General features: G+C 44.2%; 1 protein-coding gene across 1 annotated transcript in view; it reads right to left on the bottom strand.

Annotated features, from left to right (window-relative positions):
* Window positions 1-21,432, bottom strand: part of cmip (c-Maf inducing protein) — a 27,495-nt gene extending 6,063 nt beyond the window's left edge. Inside the window, exons 1-11 of the mRNA XM_080842681.1 lie at window positions 20,680-21,432; window positions 6,514-6,639; window positions 6,217-6,267; window positions 5,314-5,475; window positions 4,326-4,367; window positions 4,047-4,109; window positions 3,835-3,915; window positions 3,504-3,607; window positions 2,850-2,954; window positions 1,172-1,573; window positions 371-436 (exon numbers count right to left, since the gene is read on the bottom strand). Of these exons, the coding sequence (XP_080698807.1) occupies window positions 371-436; window positions 1,172-1,573; window positions 2,850-2,954; window positions 3,504-3,607; window positions 3,835-3,915; window positions 4,047-4,109; window positions 4,326-4,367; window positions 5,314-5,475; window positions 6,217-6,267; window positions 6,514-6,639; window positions 20,680-21,003 (1,526 nt within the window). The 5' untranslated portion in view covers window positions 21,004-21,432. The remainder of the gene's footprint in view (window positions 1-370; window positions 437-1,171; window positions 1,574-2,849; window positions 2,955-3,503; window positions 3,608-3,834; window positions 3,916-4,046; window positions 4,110-4,325; window positions 4,368-5,313; window positions 5,476-6,216; window positions 6,268-6,513; window positions 6,640-20,679) is intronic.
* Between the last annotated feature and the right edge of the window lie 445 nt (window positions 21,433-21,877).

Genomic DNA, 21,877 nt, shown 5'->3' with positions numbered 1-21,877 from the left:
CGTAAGAAATGCTTTTGGTCTGCAGCTAAAATGATATTCATTCCCTTGACCAGCAAGACAACACAGGAAGGGAGAAGTACATAATTGTGAAAGGGATGAAGAAAGGAACAGAAAGAAAAGGTAGGGAAGAGAGAGAGAGAAAGAGAGAGAGAAAAAGACACAGAAGGCGACTGGAAGAGAGTGGTAGATGCTAAAATGAAGGCAGTAAAAATAGGGCAGTGGCAAGGTAGAGAGAGGGGAAGTGACAGAGAGCAAGCTATGACGAGAAAATTCTAGATAAAAACGAAGATGAATAATTGCTGTAAAAATAGGACAGATGTAATGGAAGAGAAAGAGGGAAGGAGGGAGGGAAGGACTGGTATCTACTCACTCTTTGGGGAAGGGGATGGGCTGCAGCAGACTAGCCAGGGCTGGTCTCCAGTCATCGTAGTCAGACCTAAGGAAGAAAAAACAGACTCTTAGTGAGTGAGTGGGTGAGCAAGTGACAGAAAGAGACTTACAGGCAGAGACCGACAGACAGACAGGCTTTCACACAACCACAGACTACTGCTTGTGCAAGAGGAACTTACTCAGAAATGACAACGTTGAGGTCAGAACTATCAGGCAGACTCAGGGTTTCAGTAGAGGCAAGATACAGCCTTGTGACGCTCCCAAATATTCCATAAATGAGGCCACACTCAAACAAGCTGCCAAGGAGCCTGATCTCTCCCCATTCATTTAGATAGGAGCCTGATCTCTCCCCATTCATTTAGATAGGAGCCTGATCTCTCCCAATTAATTTAGATAGGAGCCTGATCTCTCCCCATTCATTTAGATATAAGCCTGATCTCTCCCAATTCATTTAGATAGGAGCCTGATCTCTCCCCATTAATTTAGAAAGGAGCCTGATATTGTTTGCCCGAAATAGCGGCCCGGGGGACTTTCCTGTAAAGATTTTGACTAAACTCAAGTAAGGGAAAGATACAAGAGTCAAACCTACAGACTGTCTGACAGACATCTTCAAGTTAAGAGTCAGACAGACAACAAGAGGTATACAAACACATGTATGAAAACACACACAAACACGGGAAAGGTACACAAAACCACACTCAGACAGCTGTACACAGACAGCGGGACAGACAGAAAGACACAGACAGATAACCAAACATTGGTAGGGGGCGGAGAGACTCACAGCATCTTGAGGATGAGGGCGAAGCAGCCAAGCGTGCGGTCCGCCTGTGCTGGCAGCTGGATGGCCAGAGCACTGAGCGCGGGGCTGACCATCAGGCAGTCGATGAGGTTGGGCTCGCTGTCTCCGCCGGCCGGGCCCCTGCGGAGGGCCGCGTTGGCCACGTTGTTGCTGCGCTCCAGCTCCACCAGCACCTCACTGGAGTTCACGATGGGCGGCGGCTGCAGTGGCGGCAGGGTCAGGGGGGGCGGCGGGGGCGAGAGCGTGGGGGCTGGCGGCAGAAGGGCGCCTGGCGGGGGTGTGGGGGGCTCCTGTCGCAGTAGGCGCAGGGGCATGGGGGGCTTGCGCTCGCTATTGGGTTGGCAGCCGTTTCGGATCTCCTTCAGGCTGGGGGAGTTGTCCCGGCTGGAGAGAGTGGGTGGGGGTGAGGACTCTTTTATAAACATCGTGATCATTATAATCATTATTACAGGTCTCAGTTGCACCTGAAAGAAGATGACTAATAACACTAATGCAGGCCAATTAGATCACCTCAGAGAAAGCACTGGAGAGAAAGAGAGCACTGCAGGATATGGGAAATGAAGGAGACACCAACAGAGAGGGAGGGAGAGTGGAAGGAGGGAGAGAGAGTGTGCGGTAGAGAGAGAGAGATAGATAGATAGATAGAGAGAGATAGTGGAGGGGGACAGAGAAGGAAAGGACAGAGAAGGAAAGATAGAGGGAGATAGGAAGGAAGGAAGGAAGAGTGAGAGAGAGACAAAGATAGGGAGGGAGGGACAGAGACATACAGTAGAGAGAGAGAGAGAGAGAGAGAGAGAGAGACAGAGAGAGAGAGACAGAGAGAGAGAGAGAGAGAGAGAGAAGAAGGCAGAGGGAGACAGATCCCCTGGGTCAGAGGTGATGGAAAGTAGAATGGAAACTGTGAAATGAAGCCTCCCTCCGCAGCGGGGTGGCAGAGACCCCCCAGGGGCCCAGGCGGATGACAAACACACTCCCCCGCTCAGCCCTGCACTCTGTGAGGCGCTCTGTTCCTGCTCAGCACACACCTCAAGCAACTCCCCAAAACCCAGAAGTTGCCAATTACAGCCCTGACGCAATGTACACCCAAGCAGAGGGGAGCAGAATTGGCACCAGTCCGTAGGGTGGGGTTGAGGTGGCGGAAGATCCTGAGGGCTAGGTGGTGACGTGAGTGGGGGGCGGGGGGCAGGGGTGAGTACTGTGGGGAGCAGGGTGGGGTTTCCTGGAGCCTGAGGGGTGGTGTCGGAGGTGTTGAGGGGTCTGAGGTGTGGTTGACAGCATTCTGAGGCCCTGTAACAGGCCTTTCTGGGGTCCACAGAATGAGAAGAGACTAAACTGGAGGCTAGACTAAACTTGTTCTGCGCAGTCAAGAACTTCTTCCTTTGCTAGGGTCCTTAATAACACTTATTGAAATAGATACCGCTCATCTACTATTGCAGCTTCTTGGTATGTGCACTTGTCAGCACATGATCACATAACCTTTTTTTTATATCTTTTTTATTATGATTAATGATTGTCATGTGGTTCAGGAATAATCAGACATTAAACCCAGAGGCCCTATGAGTTCATCTACTTCCTATACCGCAACGCATAGGGTTAGTGGGAACTGAAGTTTTCATTATACTCTCTGCACTTTATTTATGGTGAGTACAGTATTGCTCACCTGTTGATGAACTCCTCATAGCAGGAGTAAATGGCTGCCAGACACACAGCCACCAGGTTGGGCAGAACGCGGGGGTGCGGGCACTGCCCTGTAGGTCCATGCATGCTGCAAGACACACACACAGACACAAACCAGTGTACACACACACACACGCACACACACACAAACAGTGTTTTAGACACAATCCATGATGTTGAAACTCCATGATCCCTTGGTGGCCTTAGTGCTTTTCCTGCTTTGACTCTGATCCCTAGTGACACAGACTGATTTGCAGGCATTGAGTAAGCGTTTCAAAATAATTGCTCAATTTTAATCAAATACGCACTATCATCTATGACAAATGACCACTGGTGATGACTTACAGGTTTCACAACAACAGTTTTTCCAGAACGTCATTTCTCAGAACACATAGATGTTCATATACTGCTTACTTAAATGATCAATTGACTTTGAGCTCAGTCGAGTTGAATTGAGTTTTTCCTATTGCTGCACAATGCCACCATGGTAACTATGGCAGAGAGCGTTCAAAATAATAGGCGATAGTAAATTCAATAGTGATGGCTGTACAGAGAGGGGGAGAAGGGTAGCTGATGCTTTGTGGAAATGCACCCCAGGAGAGCGTGGTGGCTGATGCTGTGGGAGGCGTTCACTGACCTGTGGATGAACTTCTTCACCACCTCCATCCCTGCATTAAGCTCGTTTAGTGCCAGGATGTACTCCTGCGTGAAGAGCCGCAATCTGGGGCACTTCCCAAAGTCCTGGGGGGGGGGGGGGGGGAGAAAGAGAGAGAGAGAGAGAGAGAGAGAGAGAGAGAGAGAGAGAGAGAGAGAAGGAGGAAAATTGGACAGAGAAGGAGGGGAGGGAGGGAGAAAGTGAGGGTGTTAACAGCTAGAATAGGCCAAAATCAAACATTCACAAGACTTTTAGAAGATTGAAATAGATAGATATTCGTGTCCACATTAGTAAAATGCACACAAAAACTCACCATATTGTGTTTAAGGATCCTCTGAACCACAGGTGTGAACACTTCAATTACCACCATTGACCGAGGGCGCTCACGACAGTGCTGGGAAGAACACAAACAGACACACGCACAGCAAGTTATTTTTAGCGTCAACTGAGAAAAAAATCCACAGAACCCTCTGACGTCTACTGTGAGTGAATAACTGTGATTGTGTGTGAATGAGTGCGTGTTACCTTGCAAAAGAATTCACACAGGTCGGGTGGTGGATGGTTGTTCTCCAGGAGGGGAGCTATGGCCTGAAGACAAACACACACACACACACACAGACTCTCTTACCCATATAGCACTGACATATTTAACTAAACACATCCAAAGGCTACAAAAAGTATGTTAGTGCAAAACACCACAATCCAGTGTTTCCCAAACATTTAACACCCACTCATTTAACTTCCTGTGTATGTGGCATAAACGCACACATCATTGGAGTTATGAGTCATGCCTGACTCACTCACCACTATGATGTTCTCATGGTCCTGAGCGCTGAGGTTGGTGTTCTGAGGATGGGACAGAGACAAGAGAACAGACACGAGGGATCAGCAGGCGCGTCTAGATGCCCGACATGCCCGTCTAGATGCCCGTTTTTGGTCCTTGATCTAATGCAAATCCTGTCCATTTCTGCTCAATAGTCAATAGTCATTTAAAAAAAATCCTGTCAAAATTCTAGAACTCCCACATTCCTAGCTCCCACACTACTTTCTTCCCAATAAGTCCCTTAATATTGCATCCTTTACCTCTAATACCCCCCCACTCTCCTCCTTTCACATTCTTTGGTCTTTCAAAATCTTTTATCAGCGCCAGTCCTTCTGCCTTTGACGCCATCCCTCAGCTAGGAAAGCGACAATGTGTAAATACGAAGGCCATGTCGACCCGTAGCCAAGGCCTCTCGCTGCCACTGGTCTTTCGTTCCCTTCCTCGGAGTGCATCTCTTTCTCTCGCTCCCTCTCGCCTTGCACCATATGTTTCCTCAATAGAAACTCAGAACACCCATATTTCTCTCCGGCGCCCTCTCTCTGTCCCTCTTTCATCTGCCCGCTCTCCAACTGAGATTCAAGTTAGCTTTAATAACACATTCCTTCGTATTGGCATCAATCAAATCCAAAGGGTACAACAATACAGACTATATAGAATGAATACTACTACCAATATTAATAATTGCTAAAAGTACCCAAGATAACCAATAAGTCTCTCTTCCACCCTCTTCCTCCCTTCTTCGTGCCTTTTACATTTTCAAAAGCATGACAAATTTCTGCATTCATTTTGTTTTTCCAAAGCATTAATCTATTAAATTATCATTTATTCATTGTTTTCTCCTTTGTTTGATTGTTTTATCCTTTGTACGTCGCTTTGGATAAGCGTCTGCTAAATGCCTAAATTAAAATGTACCAAGTATGTAACAACACAATGCAGCTTTCTTCCGCACTCTCCCATCCCCGCCCCTACCTCAGCCAGCAGGGTGGAGATGATGTGCAGGGGCGCCTGGTGGATGGACTCGTCCTGCAGCGGGGAGGTGAGGGCCATGTCCACCAGCGCCCGGATCTCCTTCAGCACCACCTCCCACCGGCTGGGGTTGCTCAGGACCTTACGGTACTTGTAGATCTTTTTCTGGAGGGAGAGAGCGTGTGGGTCAGAGCAGGAAGGAGGAGGAGGAGGAGGAGAAGGTGGGGGTAGACGTTACAGCCTGTTTACAGTGCCAATGATTACAACAACGATAACTGTGAAAACTTTGGTTTTAAATATCTCTCCAGCTCATGAGACGTGAGGAACGATATCGCTGGGCATCACTTTCAGAGTGATTGTGTGAATGACAGAAACACTGACAGCCAATCAGACTCCATTCGAATCTTCCAGACATCACATTAAAACATGAATGATATTTCTCAGACTGGCCTATCTTACTGTTGGTCAGTGTGGACGCTCGTACTGTTACAGTTTCAGTTGTGGTTAGTTATCGTTGGCAGTGCGGACGGCCCTCTAGGCAGTTTAGACTGGCTGATGTTCTGCCTCTGCTGATGAAACGCTCAAGAGCCTGGCTGCCCACGGTAGGGTCAAGCATGCACTCAGTCTAGACAGAGCCCTAACAATGAGGCTCTTCTCAAAGCCAGGTGTTCAGAGAGGGAGCAGCTCTAGGCCAGAGGCTAAAGCTCTGTGTGAAAGCCTGCAACAGACCTTCTTTAAGCTTGTTCACAGGAACCTGAGATGGAACCACAAACCAATTTTCTCACAAGCGGACATTTTCTCACAGCCAGAAAGACACACACACACACACACACACACACACACACACACACACACACACATCAAGGCCCTTATTAATACTTCAGTGTGGTAACCCTGTGAGCTTACCTTCCACTGAAGAGAGTGAAACCACTGATCCCGCAGGTAGCTGTTCGCCGCCTGCGTGTGAGAGAGAGAGAGACAGTCAGACAGACAGGTGAGGAGAGAGAGAGAGAGAGAAAGGAGAGAGAGAGACAGACAGGTGAGGAGAGAGAGAGAGAGAGAGAGAGAGGTGAGGAGGAGAGCGAGACAGACAGGTGAGGAGAGAGAGCGGAGAAAGAGTGCAAAAGATAGATAGTAAAGATAGTACATAACAGAGGTTGGGTAAGGACCAGGAAGTGGCACCTGCATGGAAGTGTAGCATACCTGCAGCAGGACGGTTCCTCCGGGGAAGCTGAGCTGGACGCAGTATTTGGGCGCGTTCTCCCAGGACAGGAGCTGCACGTCCTCTATGGAGCTGTAGGAGAGCGCTGACTCCATGTACCCGGTGGGCTGTCAAAGGGAGAGCGAAAGGTCATTCCAGGCCATCCACCATTTCTATAGAACTCTTTAGTGGCGTATGTCACTGTAGCATTTTCAGTTTGAAGACACCAAATTTAGGATGCACCACTTTGGAGCTTAACTTAATTATTAAACAAGAAACGACTATAGAATATAGATAAGTAAAACATTGTCTTAAACCTGCAACCATAATCTCATGTCAACTCGTGTTCTTAAAAATGTCTACAATTCCATTGTATCGTTTCGTGTTGTCGGTGGTATCTGAGTTGGGCTTGTTGGCATGTAAAGAGTGATATACTTGAATACTGCAAATGCTGAACTGCAAATTAAGTCCCCCCAATCACATCAGCAAGCACAGAGATAATAATGTGAATAAGGGCATGAGGTGGGCGTAGCATCTTGTACTGGGATTAAGGTGACGATGCTACAGATGGCTACTGAAGCTAAGGCTAACCACATCAACCAGAATTATTTGCTTTAGCGCTGGATCCGAATTTTCTTTTATTAGTCTCATTGCTGAAATTCATTTGTATACAAATATGACCCATTGGCATGATGGGAGTTGTCAGTGGCAGGCAAGATCAGATATCACTCATAACATAGTCCTGCTGTCAACATCTCCCATAAAACACACACACTCTTCACACACTACAAACACAGTTAGCATACACTGTCAATATACAATCGTGGCACATGCGCGCCCTCACACACGCACCCAAAGGGTGCCTATCCTTATTTGGCCTCTCCACCTATTGCTGTTCTTGAAACACACACACACACACACACACACACACACACACACACACACACACACACACACACACACACACACACACACACACACACACACACACACACACACACACACACACACACACACACACCTCTGCAATACCTCTCTTCAACATACAAATGATAAAAATGTCAAATAAATCATATTGCCAAAACATCAGTCCTTTCATATTTCATTACATAACCACTCAGTGTACATACTGGGAGGCAAATACACTGCAGATAATATTGTTCTGTTGCCATCTGTAGTGAGCTTTCAATACTAATATTTAGACATTTATCAAGAGGGTGTATTTGGCAGTCTACTCTCCTCAGCATCACTAATAATGCACCATATGGGAAAGAGAGAGAGGGGGGGGGGAGACAGAGACAGACAGAGACAGAGACAGAGACAGAGACAGAGACAGAGACAGAGACAGAGACAGAGACAGAGACAGAGACAGAGAGATGAAGGGTGAAGGGTAGGAGAGCTTGACTGACACACTCATTTTCCCACCGTTCTCTGGACTGCCGTTTCTGGTCAGGTGGTATAAAATGGTTGCTCCATCCTCTAAATACAACACACCACTCAGAAAGAGGGTGTTCCCTTGTTACTCCTTAGACAGATATGGCTCCCCACCTCCTTCCACTGAACAACTACTTACCGCTGTTACTCATTCTGCCACTACTGCTATGACTAATCACCGGTGGCAATGCCACGGCTACTGTGGCTTCCCCTATGGCTGCTTACCAGGCTCTCCCCTACTCTGTTTCAAGGGCACACACAGACACATATCTGCAGGCAGGCAGGCAGGCAGTCACATGCATAAACTTGCACATTCTCAACCAAGTAATATGCAGAAGAACACAATAACACACAATTGCACACTACATGCATACAGAACCATCCGGAAATCCTCAAGCACTGAGGTATACAAAAACATCCAGACACGTGCAAAGATCATCACAAACACAGGTGCCAAGACACGTGCCGACACCAGGAATAATATGACCACACACACACACACACACACACACACACACACACACACACACACACACACACACACACACACACACACACACACACACACACACACACACACACACACACACACACACACACACACACACACACACACAATGTAATCGCGCTCCGGAAAATGAGCGGGTAAGTAAATACGGGACGACAAGAGCAAGATCAAGCGAACAATTGTGTGATCAGGTTGTCATAGATACTATATCTTGCAGAGCAGCTTGCTATGGAGAGAATACTGCTTCCATCAATATCTCCAAGAAGCCAGTCCGTCAAACACACACACTCTCTTCGTCACTCATTCTTGTTCTTTTTTGGCCTTTTCATTCTGTTGTTCTCAATCTTTTTCCCTTTCCTTCATCCGCGATGCCATTCTTTCTTAAGGAGGAGCTGAAAAGCACTCCCTTCGCATTGCTGGGTTGCCATGGAAACAAAAGAGATGAAATAGACATGTTGTTTCCAAGGCAATCCAGACAGTTTGAGCTGGAGGGAGGGGGGTGTGTGTGTGTGTGTGTGTGTGTGTAACACATCTGCATCCACTGGCCAGTACAGAAACAAGGTGCTTATCGTCTGCAATATGAATGGATGCCAATGACCCATCAATAAACGAACAAGGCAGCCTGCAGTTTTGATAGGACTCCATGTCAGGGGCATCATCCTGACACTGGAGCTACTCCTCCATCATCTCCACATGCTGGTGCCACAGCTTCTGCAACCACTAGTCTGCACTTTCAGCAAACACTTGCAAACAGGGCCTAATACCCTTTGCTCAGAATCAGAGTTTCTTATCAGGCAAGACGCACGCACGTGCACACACACACACACACACACACACACACACACCTTTATCAGAAATGCACGCAATCTCAAAGCAACCCTCCTACTCATATCCACGCACGCATGGACATGCACACAGGGAGGCGTAAACTCCAAACTATTGATAACATGGTCCGCACAACACAGAGGGCCATCTCTTGTTCTATCCAGAGCCTTTCAACTGGTCTCACTTCCGCCCTCCATTCTCTGCATTTGTCCATCTCTTTCCGTTTCCCCCTCTGTTCTCTATTCTTTGTTCATCCATCTGTTTCTCCCCAATTATCTCTCTCATTCACTCTTTATACTCTCTCAATCTTTCCATACTCTTTCCATTCACTGTCTCCATTTTCTGTAGCTCACCTCAAACAATACACAGTGTCAGCTATCAAAGGAGGGCAGGAAGGATTGGAGGCCTCATGCTACCATCCTCCCACCATACTTGTACCACAATAATTCTACCACAAGCTTTCAGGATCTCATGGCAAATCATGTTTCCATGGCAAACGTTGTTAGAAAAAAGTTTTAACTAAGAGTTGTAGGTCTGACTTTAGAAGGACTTATGACCATATAGTCAGCTTCAAAAACAACAGATAGTATTATCCTGGTAGCCTTCCAATACGGGCCCCCACGCAGTCACCACACTGATAACTAATAAAAGACACAACACTTGACATTTGATATGATGCAATACAAAACCAAAGCATAAACAATACTAAACTATAACAAATCAGCACCCCCCCCCCCCCCCTTCATTGGTTACAGCAAGGATAGAGTCCCCGTCACACAAACGGTCGCTCCATTCCAAAAGGATAAGCTCTGTGTGTGTGTATGTGTATATGTGTTTGTATGTGTGTATGTGTTTGTATGTGTGTATGTGTTTGTATGCGTGTGTGTGTGCGCATTTTTATTTTTTTTATGTATGTACGTATGCATGTGTGTGTGTGTGTGTGTAAACACAAAGAGAGCAAAGTGCCTGGCTTACTCTGTCTCTTATCAGTCAAACTGTTTCCACGAGTGTCTAGAATGTGGCCAGAGGCCCAGGCCCAGCGTTGGGTACTGGCTGCCCTGGTTCCATCAGTTCAGTGGCAGCGCAACCCCCCTGGAGTGGTGGGTGCAGTCTTGGCTGAGTCACCTGGTTCTAAGAGCCGATTCTCAGATCTTCGAAATGACCGCATGGTGAAAGGCTGCCTTGTGTATTAATAAACACCTACTACGTCAAGGGCTTTATGACGAAACTAAACTACATGTTCATCAGCGACTTCAAAGAAACTTGATGAAGAGGGGAAAACCACAGCAGAATTGGACCCACATTATTTTAAATAATTCATTTTATGGCTACACACAAAACACACACACACAGACAGACACACACATGCAAGCAAGTATTTTTGTTTCACAGTTTTTGAAACAATCAAAAGATTGATGTTTAGCTTAAAGAAACAGTGTGTAGGATTTAGTGGCATATAGTGGTGAAGCTTCAGATTGCAACCAACTGAAGACCTCTCCCTTTTCAACCTTGAGAAGCTGCACTATCCATCCAGAGCCATAAAAAATGTGGAAGGCCTCTACAGTTTTGGTTTGCCCATCCTATGCTACTGAAGAAACATGGCGGCACAACAGGGCAGACTCTTTAGAAGAGCCACCCCCTATGGAAATATGTACAGCTCATTCTGAGCTGGCAAAACACCTTTAAGGCAGAGCTATATTTTTATAGCCAAATTTAGTTTTTTTAGGTGAAGTGTGTGAAAGAGTGAGTAAAAGAGAGAAAGGGGGGGTAAAGTTTTGAAGGGGGGCAGCAAACCAATAGCGATTTTTAGGGGATCCACAGAACTTCTGTTTCCCGGATTCTTAAATGCCTACAATAAGTATCTTACGGACGTGTGAAAGCAAACTTCCTCTTCAAAACCTTCCTCTTCCTTTTAATTTCATGACTACACCACTGCCATCAACTAGAAGTGTAACAACTCTAGTATAAAAAAAACACACAATATCATTACTGATTTTTTTTGTCGGGTATGAGAATCAAATTACAACACTTAATTTTCTATCCACATCTTAACAGTTTAGGTGCTTACATTTCAAGATGCAACTCATATTTTACAACCCTCAGGACAAAAGATTGGCAGGATCCCAGTGCTTCTTACCATGGCTAGTAACCATGGCAACATCTCAAGCTTGCACGTACATGCTATAGTGCCGAGTACTGCAGTTGCAGACATCTGCAACTAGGCACAAGCGCTTTGGACAAAAGAAAGACCGGGATACAAACATGAAAGAGAGGCCAAAGGAAGAACGGGTGCTGAAAGGGCACCCAAAGGCTTCAATATGCCGTCAAGCTAGTCAGCTAAAATGAATGGTATCCATATTAGCTTTCCCAGTAGACAAAGACTAAAGACTAGTAGAGTCATGACATACCATGTGTAGGACCCCCAAAACAGATCATATCTTTGTTAACAAGGAATAAATATAAATCACATTTGAGACGACTTCGATCGTGTGACACGCTGTCAAAGACATCAGTGGATGTCAGGGGCAAGACATTTCAAGAAACCTTCGGTGTGGTTTATATTCTTGTAAGAAAGATTTGTGGGGGCAGTCTTTTAGGCAGTAAAGGCTTCAGTGAGGTCTCTGTCCAAGTAGCAGCGAAGCTTGCAAATAAGCAAGGTAACACTGAGTGTCTGTCATAAGAATATCAAAATGGTAACTGTGCATGTCTCTGTCCAACTGAAATTATAATCCGATATAAATAACCACACAGATATTTCTTTTCAAGCTCTGGCTAATTTGTAGACTGTGACATATATAATTAAATATGACGAAAGATAATATTTAACATGAAACACATAAACAACATCTGTTTCGTACTTCCAACAAAAGCAGAGCGTTTGGATTTTGTACAAGAACACAAACACCTTTTTCCGGCAGCCAACATAACATGAGCAATCAGAGAAGATCGTCCATTCAGTCCGTCACCAGTCAAACCCGTTTTCCCCGAGTCATGGGGACATGAAGTGGATGTCATTCCCATTCACAGAAAAACTGCACTCACAATCCACAGATTTTTTATGACACATTAACTGCAGCTGCATCAACAGGCTGACTGGATAACAAGACAGATAGACCTATAATGATATTCATGATGATTGTTTCAGTCTGGCTTATTAAGTACACTTTTTTTATCGCTTTCTCAAACTTATTCACCTTTCCATATGAAAAAATATCTTTTTATTTGGGCTAGTCAAATTCATTTTGATCAACTTAAATTTTAAGAATGCCTGCCCAGAGGGATGAATGTGAATGGATGTTCCAAACCTAGCTCTAGTCTACCCCACGTCTCGGTACGCCCTCACACCTGACCGACAGCAGAGCTCTGAGGTCTGGGAAGGATTCTCCGCCTCTTTGGCTTAGCAGAAATTCCTAGAAGCTGACATATGATGAGCTGTGAGGAACTTCATTTTGACCTCAGTGTCATGCAGTCAGCTGAATGACCTCAGGGTGTGTGGGTGCATATGGATACGTCTGTGTTTGTGTGGCTGCGTCCTCTGTCTCTGTGTGTGAATATGATTGTGGCTGTGTGCATATGATTATGTGCTCTCTCTCTCACTTTGTGTGTGTGTGTGTGTGTGTGTGTGTGTTTCATTGCAACAGCTCACATATAGCCACAGGTCACCAGGGTAGCATGTGTATAGGCCATCTTCTAACCGCATTCAAACTCAGACAAATAGTTTTTCTGATCAACTGACTAGGTCACCAGGTGTGGGATGATGATCAACAACATGAGTGACTTTCCTGACCGCATTTTAGGTATAATACTGTAAAACACATGACTAGAGTTAGCACCAAGTCAACAACAAGTGTTCAAAGCAGTACTTGTTTAGAAAAACTTTGCAATGATGTAATGCATCCCAGAAGAACGGCTGCTCTTTAGTAACACTGCTGGCCTTGAGTACATTGTTGGTCCCAAACTAATGTGAAAACACAGCAGTAAAGTCATGATGTCGGCCAAATAAGCAACAGACAATACTCCACACTTTCATGACTAATTCATGTACTACCTCTAAAGAACCTTTTTTTGTCATGCTCTGTCCATTTCTCTATATAACCTGTTGCTTGGAGACTGGGTAGGACGTCCATCATATGCGAATAAAGCGTACTTTATGATTTGTCCGTTTACGGAGACACTGAAAGCCCTCTCCGTCGTGGCAAACCCTCTCCAAGCACCTCTCCGTGGCCTGACGTGCTCCTCCCAATTTTTTTTTAACTATCCGTCTTTTTGTCAATCCATCAATACATCGCTGTTTTCCTTGTGGGTAGTAATATGCCAACATTAGAGACCTTGCTGAGAAACTTCGCAAATTGCACTTTTATAATACTATCTATTTCTCGGTAATTTCTACAAAATCTAAGCAAAAAAACGTCAAACAAACAACTTGTATGTACAAATACGACCATGTACGGAGTTTGGTCTGCCGCCATGTTTTTTTAAAAATTGCTTTCAAACACCCACAACCGTCGGAGAGCCATAAATGAAAACGAGTCCTTTGAGGCAACTGTGTGACAATGGAGTTACGGAGTAGTAGAAGTATATTTCGGCCTTAAGACTGAGCAAACACATGCTAACAAATACTCCACACTTTCATGACCAGTTCATGTATTACCCTTATGTAAGAGAACGTTTTAGGCTTCCTAAAGTCTTTATGTGGTTCACAAATATTGATATTTAGTCAAACACGAGGGGAGCCGTCCTTTAGCAAGCTGCTGTCAAACACAGTGACACGCAACACAGAAGCTTTGTTCCTATCTTCAAATGTTGTATGTTGAGATCACCAACCAATACCACAACTAGTCACTGGAGGTGGTAATTGCTACAGATGGGACGATATGATGGCATCAAAATATTTGGACCATGATATGATATTATTTGGTTTCCTCAAAATTGTACGATACAGCAAATATTGGGATTAGATTCTGTCGAAAAAACAAAGCTGTATTACTCTGTATCAACCCGCCCCCCCCCCCCCCCCCCCCCCCCCCAACTCTATTAGATACTGTGGTAGGAAATAGAATCATAAATGCGCCATAAATGCCTTTAAAAGCCATCTATTTTACCACTTTTTACCCAATGTATACTTTGACACTGACCACATCCAATCATCAGTACAGTACATAGATTTACACACTTAAGGAACTGAAGTGTTTGCCTTGGCTCTGCTAATGCAATGCTCTGCCCACTGTGACCCAGGGGACTGTTTTCAGCAAAGGCCTGTATTAGCAAACTAACCATGCAGCAACAAACGCAAGTGAGAAATGCATGCAACAAACCATTCCATACTTTGTCAGATGATGCAGCGGTCAAACAACTTCCTGGCTGTAAATCCTTCAGTTTGATGATTCCACAAGAGGCCTCTTGCAGTCCAAGCCTCTTCGGTCACTCCATCCCTCTGTCCATCTGACAGTCACTCCATCCCTCTGTCCATCTGACAGTCACTCCATCCCTCTGTCCATCTGACAGTCACTCCATCTCTCTGTCCATCTGACAGTCACTCCATCCCTCTGTCCATCTATACTCCTGCATGTTCACTCGTATCCTTAAAAAAAATTGTTCCTCTTCTAATTCTCCAGGTGACTCATTACAATTGCATTTAGTCATCAAGCAGACACTTTTATCCAAAGTGACGTAAAAAGGAAAAACAATCAAGCTACCAACAATAGAGACCTAGTGTAACAATAAATACTACTTTTATATAAGGAATTAAAGAGTTCAGGAATGTAACTACTGTAAGTGCGAGTTAGGTACTAGTTAGAGGAGACACTGCACAAACACTGTACTTTCTTTTCACAGTCTTCATTTTTCACCTGTCCAACTCTCCAGCTCTTTTCACTGCACCAGCACCTGTTATCATTATGTGAAGAGCTCAAAACAACACCAGCTTAAGCTTTTAGATGCTTTGCAATGATGCAATGCATCTCAGGAGAACGGCAGCTCTTTAGTGCCACTGCTGGCCTGGAGTACATTGTTGGTCCCAAACTAATGTGAAAGCACAGGAGTAAAGGCAGGATGTTGGCCAAATAAGCCAGAGACAATACTCCACACTTTGCTGACTAATTCATGTACTACCCTTAAAAAAGCTTTTGTCATGCTCTGTTAATTTCTCTACACAGACATGTTGCCTGAAGACTAGGTAGGAAGTCCATCATATGCGAATAAGACTGAGCAAACATATGCTACACATCTCTGGGAAAACCCCTTCAGACGAGCCTCACCACAGGTGACGTTCAGATCCCACATCCCTGCTATTCTGAATTCAGCTAAGTGCTCTTGCTCTCTCTGACACAAACACACACTTTAGACACATACAAGAAGCTCCGGTGGACAGTTAAATGCCCCAAAATGGGCCCAAAAACCATTATACTGTACATCCTTTACTGGTTTAGATGGGTCTACATAACTTTTAAATGATCTAGTAACTAAGAAGCGAAATACAGTGCAATCCCTGGTAAGAATGGCTTTACAGAATGATCCATTTTCAAGACCAAGATCGCCTCGATGTTGGATGACTTTCAACTTCAGCTCCTACTGAAAACGAGGAAACTACCCTTCTCAGGCACACTTCCTAATGACAGGTTGCTGCCACTAGCCTGTGTAGAGAGTGACAGAAGTCTATTTTTACTTTCTGTATTGCGCATAATTTTTAAACTCTCCCACCCTCACTTCCACCCTTCCTCCAACACCAGCAGCTCCTTAACCAGGCAGAACCTAGTTCGGGCCTCACCTCTATGGGTGACCTAGTTCTGGGTTTTATTGGCCTGGACTCACAGGCTGTGAGGGATCTCATCACTGCAGAGGGCTTCAATACAGGTTATTTACACATATGCATCTCACACGGCTTTATCAACAAACTTAACCACTGTAGTCCAGGAGACACATACGGTGATGTTCCGTGAAACTGTACTCTTATCGTCATCGCCATCAGGCCCAGGACCTTACATAGCCTTCTCCATACCATGATACAGACACAGAACCAGTGTTGACCTACCTGGCTTACACAAAGAAAACAAATAAACAAAAAACTAATCAGAAGTAAAACATTACAATTAGACAATTAGAAACTGAATGGGTGTATGGGTCCACTGGCTGCCGGCCAGAATTTGAAAATCTTCTAATCGTTGCTGCATGTCACACTAAAGAAAAGCAGATCCCACGGCCCAATCGGAGTGCACTTTTGGAAGTCTGCCGGGAGGTTCAGAGGGGGTTTTGGCTTGTTCTCTCCTCTGTCTCATTGTGTCTCTCTGTTTCAGGGCATCGCGGGCCTCAATCAAGACACAGAGACCATAGACAGCCTACAGCAGGCCATCATGCAAGAACAGCCTGGAAGTCTAAGCTGTTAATTGGTCAACAAACCATTCCTAGGCTTACCAAGGACAGTATAGTTCCCTAGAAATACTATTATGTAATATTATTCCTCATCGTCACTGGTGTGCAGTCCATATGCATACACAACCATGGATGAGTTAGTTTACTTTTGTCAATACTGGTGGGGGGAAAATTAATGTCTGTTTGTATTGAGGGCATCAGGAAATACTTGTGCTGATTCCTTGCTACGCAAATGCACTCCACCCCTTCCCCAAACACTCACACATACACAGGTACACAGGTACACACACACAAACACACGTACACACGTCAAAACTATGGTGATTAGAGCGAAATAGTGAGTCACCTTTTTCATATCACTCAATGAGATCACTTCGGAGCCATGCCAGCGATGTTTACCCAAAAACAACATTCAGAACAGGCTGCTGTCTGGGTAGAAGGGTCAACCAGTGCTCAGATTTTAAAAACTGTAAGGGGGACGTACAAATAAAACTGGGTCATTGATTGGTGAGCCACAATACCAAGAAAAAGAAACAAAGAAGGAGGAAGGAAGGAAGCGACGCACACATGTACAATTTTAAGGTTAACCTATCTACTTTAGAGAGAGAGAGAGAGAGAGAGAGAGAGAAAAAAAACTCATCAACTACCCTAAAACACTTTCTGAATATTTTAACCTTGCAAGTTTGTAAGAACAAGATGTAAGTTGAGCCATTTGTAATTTTTCCAATCATTGTGGTAGATGCTTAATGGACTTCTTCAAGGAGGATTTGGTCTGTCTGTGCTTTGTGTATATTATGCATGGCTAGGCTTGGGCAGTATCTATTTTTTCGAACCAACCTTCCTGATACTTCACTAGGAATATGACAAAATCTTTTTTTAAACTGAGCAGCTAGTAATGGAATTCTAACATGACATGATTGTCTAGCCTACAATGCTGTGTGTCTAACATGCAATCAGCCTACTTAGACAAGTCTTCCTGTGCTTAAATAACTTAAATAAGCGCACTTCATTCAGAGACTGCGGGAGGTAGCCTATGATGACACTGCTGTGGCACACACATAGTGGCATGAACGGAGATGATGTGCAAAATCATGTGGCTAATAAAATGCTTTCGCTTTTGAGCAAAACTGCATTAGCCCTCATGCAAAGTAAACGGTGGAAGCTGAGCGCTAGGGAAGCGTTGAGACTCCTTGTTGAGGAGATAAAAAGATCAGCCTTTGTTTTTTTCAACACCTATCCACTTCCTCGTTGCCGCAGAACACACATCATCTTAATCACCCCACAGGGTGAATAGGAAACATAGTTAACCAACCTATTAATAGTAAGACATGTAAGATACTGGGCTTGATCACTGCAAATTATATTAACCACAGGCTAATTACTTCTTTTCTACCACCAAATAATTTGTTAGCCAAGTTGGCAGCCTATACGTTTAAAGAGGAGCATTTGACAGCATTCAAAATCATACCTTCTGGATTTCTAAATACCCCAGTCTATGTAATATCTTGATACCTATGCATGACAGACACTCTTAAAAAAAAAGTCCTGACACTACAAGTGTTGAGCAAACCACTGGTGTTTCAGACAGAAGAGCCCTTTAGCTATCGCAAAACGATTAACATTAGCCACGCTTGGCTGCAACTTGTGTGCCCCCCCCCCAACCCTAACCTCTCCTCCTCAAAGCCCCAGACCATAGTCCACAGGCCTCAACTCTCCCACATTAAGAAACAAATTAAGATACAAATTAGAATAAAACGGAAAACAAAAGTGAGTGACAAAATGTTTTAACATGTTAGACTCCTAGAAACATCTTACACCAAAAATGTGAAAGAGGAGAAGATGTTTTTTCTTATGTATGCGGCGTCTATGTTAGTGACAAGATTTGAGGCCCAAATCCATGGATACAATTAATTTCCAGATGATTGGATTTTCTGCTTAAAAAAAAAAAAAAAAACGTTCTTTAGGATCTCCCGATCCCTGGTTAAAATGCCATTGATGAAGGTTATTTAGCAAGTTTGTCATATCCACATAAGTACTTCAAGACCTTTGAATATGGGCAACCCTTTCTGGTGACTCAGGTTATAATATGCTGTAAGATGTGTTATACAATTAAATATGTTATGCTAGTCACTAGAGCTGGGTGAAGCCTTTTCTACCTGGATCAGCCATAGATTTTGTTTACATAAGGGTAACAGTCCAACCTACGTCTGTCTAAAAACAGGTAATATTTCCTCTGTCTACAGCCAGACTGTGGCCCTGCCAACATGAGGATAACATCCATTATATGAGCCATAGGCAGAAACTAACTGTATTAATCATATATTTAACCCCTGGCCCAAATAATTTGCTCATTATACAATATTACATGATACTCACTGATAAATCAAATATTGGTCGATATACCCATGTTTATGGTTTGAGCTTTTACAGATTATAGAACAAATGCATACAAACTACTGAGGACCAACTCAGCATCCTATAGTGTGTACATTTAATGAATAAGTAAAAAAATAAATACATAAATAAATAATATTTAACTAATTCACAAAGTCAATGTGATGTGATTTTTGTGTAGGAGGAACAAGTGTGTTAGGATACACCATCTCCTGTGACTTTCTTTTGGAGATTGTGATCAAAACAATCAAAACATGTGGAATGAGGTAGCCATTGTCAGGAACAATGGGCAGCAGAGTGCAGCGAGGGACACAGGAAAAAAGGTCCCATACCAAAGGATAGAACACACCCACCCAAACCAACAAAGCCCCAATCCCATTCAAGCACGACTAGATCATCTTGCCAAGTTCTCAAGCACATGGTGTGATTTAGACCCTTCTTGATCTTCACATAATACAGGGGGTCAGCAATCTGCACTGTATGATATGCAGGGATTTGATTCCTGTGCAACTTTGGCTAATTGTCAGCTTGGAACATAACACAAATCGGAACTGTTGGACCTAAAGTAAATTGACATCTCATTCAAAAGACTGCCACCATACTTTCATGTGGATTAGGAGGTAATTTTGGATGGTTTAGATAACCTATTTGGATGATGTGGCAACAAGTGACCATGAGCATATATGTAACAAAATACATCTCCAGTTAATCATAGTATTAGAGACATGTAGTGCACATTATCTGAATTAAACAATATCTTATTGGCTTATATTTGGGCATCATCAGTTTGTACACCTACCCCAGCAGAGCAATTCACATTTTGTTTTGCATGAGAAAAGTCTACATGACCTTAAAAAAAATCGACTTGATAGGCCTAAAGGTAGGCCTAAAATATATCTATTATGAGTAGATCGCGCGAAGCCTACCTACACAGCAGGTCCAATCCAATATCATATCTAACCAAAAAAGAAAATGTCTTCCAGTGGGCTGATGCGAGAGAATCGCATCTAAATCCATTGAAATGAAAAGCACGATAAGGACAACAGAGATAAGGTCTACACATTGATATCCCGTCGAATGTCGGGCCTACTTCACACGTAACGTTACTTTTTGCAACAATATTAGCTCAATGTAGCATTCCAAAGTTTGAGGTTTCTCTATCTGATCAACCATGTAGATAAAAATAATACAATAAACATAGAGAAATAGTAGGATACTTAGCATAGCCTACTTATTTACTATTGCCCTTACAGAAGATAATTATTACACACACACGCAGCAACGCAAACTGTCTGAATCTGTGAGTCTAGTAACGTCAGTTCTGACATGTAGGCCTAGGAGAAGTAATTGTGGCGGACAGAGAACAAACACAAAGCAACACTGTAGCCATCATATCAGCTGACAAAATGGAATACAAATTCGAAGAGACGAGGGGGAAACAATGGAATCTTTGCTGTACAATTCAAATTACGTCAGATAGTGTTAACCCATGTGAGTGACAAAGCCCATACAGCAGATATGCCAACCAATACAGTCGATACAAATACAAATTGGCTTAATAGTTGTAGAGTTGATGTGTAACAACATGGCCATCGTTGGATCTCTTATCATCTGCCGTTGCTGGAAGAGGAACACTCACCGTTGCGGAGACTAGACTGCTCTCTGTCAAGGTGAGGTGGTGCGGTTCCCATCTCCGTAAAAATTTCGACGTGAGGATCTTGCTGAGGAAAGTGCGAGGGTGTTTAATCACGCACACCTGGATGTCTCCTTCCTGAAGCAGTTTATAACGCATCCCGCTACTGCAGTGAAGGGTTCTCCGACATGGCCCGGCACCCAGCTTATTATTATTACCCTCTGGTGGTGGCGGCGTAGACATCTCTCCCAGTAAAGGCTTGCTTTCCTCGGACTGGTAGAACTGATTGTTGTGGAGCTCGTTACCTCCACCGCTACCGTTAAAATCCATATTAAGCGTCAGTATCAACCGACGGAGGGTGATCCGTATGGTATAGGTCCAAAAAATAGATCCTAAGACCAGAACGGTCGAATCAGGACTTAATGGCAGGCTACGGCGACTCGACCTCGATTGTTTTATGAGTGGTGCGGGTGAAAAAAAGACACGGAGGAGAGACAGACAGAAGAGCCATTAAAGAATACTTCAGAGGGCTTTCTGGGCGAGAAAAGGTGAGAGGTTTCACAGGGTTATTGTCTTCTTATCGTTCCTCACAATTCTCGCTGAAATGTCTTTCCTCCCCCCACACACGAGCTATTCAATATGTTCGGGCCATTGCCAAATCCATTTTGCCACTCTCCAGAATAGCATAATCCAAAAACAATCACCATGTAAAAATCGCTGTCCAGGTTATAATCCGTCGGCGGTGAAATTCTTTGTAGGTTTTTGTTCATTAACAGCTCGTCGACACGGTTCCTTTTTTCTGTCTTTTCCCCCTATCTTCATGAAGGAACCAAGCACTTCGATAGGGCAATTTGGATTGGTCCTGACTCGTTCATGTGATACCAAAGTGACGTCAATGGGGAGGCAAACGGATGCGCTGTGCGTCTCTGCTGTACTGTCTGCTTCTGTGATAGGGTGCCGTTTCCTTCGCATGAAAATGGAGAGGGCGCAACATCAATTTGGTTTGTCTTTCTCGATACGTTGATAAAAGTGGAGGCTTTCTGGTATCAAGGTTTCTCGCCAGCCTATCCCTACCCGCCTCTTGCACAAAGTCCGTTTTTGTGTAACTTTGGGGTGATGCGCTAAGAATGACCTTAAGGCTATATCTTGGGCTATTTTGTCGTGCTCAACAGGCGGGTTTCAGTTGTCTGTGTACGGCACGGTT

Source organism: Sprattus sprattus (assembly GCF_963457725.1).
Source record: "Sprattus sprattus genome assembly, chromosome: 7".
Taxonomy (NCBI): Eukaryota; Metazoa; Chordata; class Actinopteri; order Clupeiformes; family Clupeidae; genus Sprattus; species Sprattus sprattus.
Note: the sequence above shows the minus strand (reverse complement) of the source record. Positions and strands in the feature narration are given on the sequence as shown.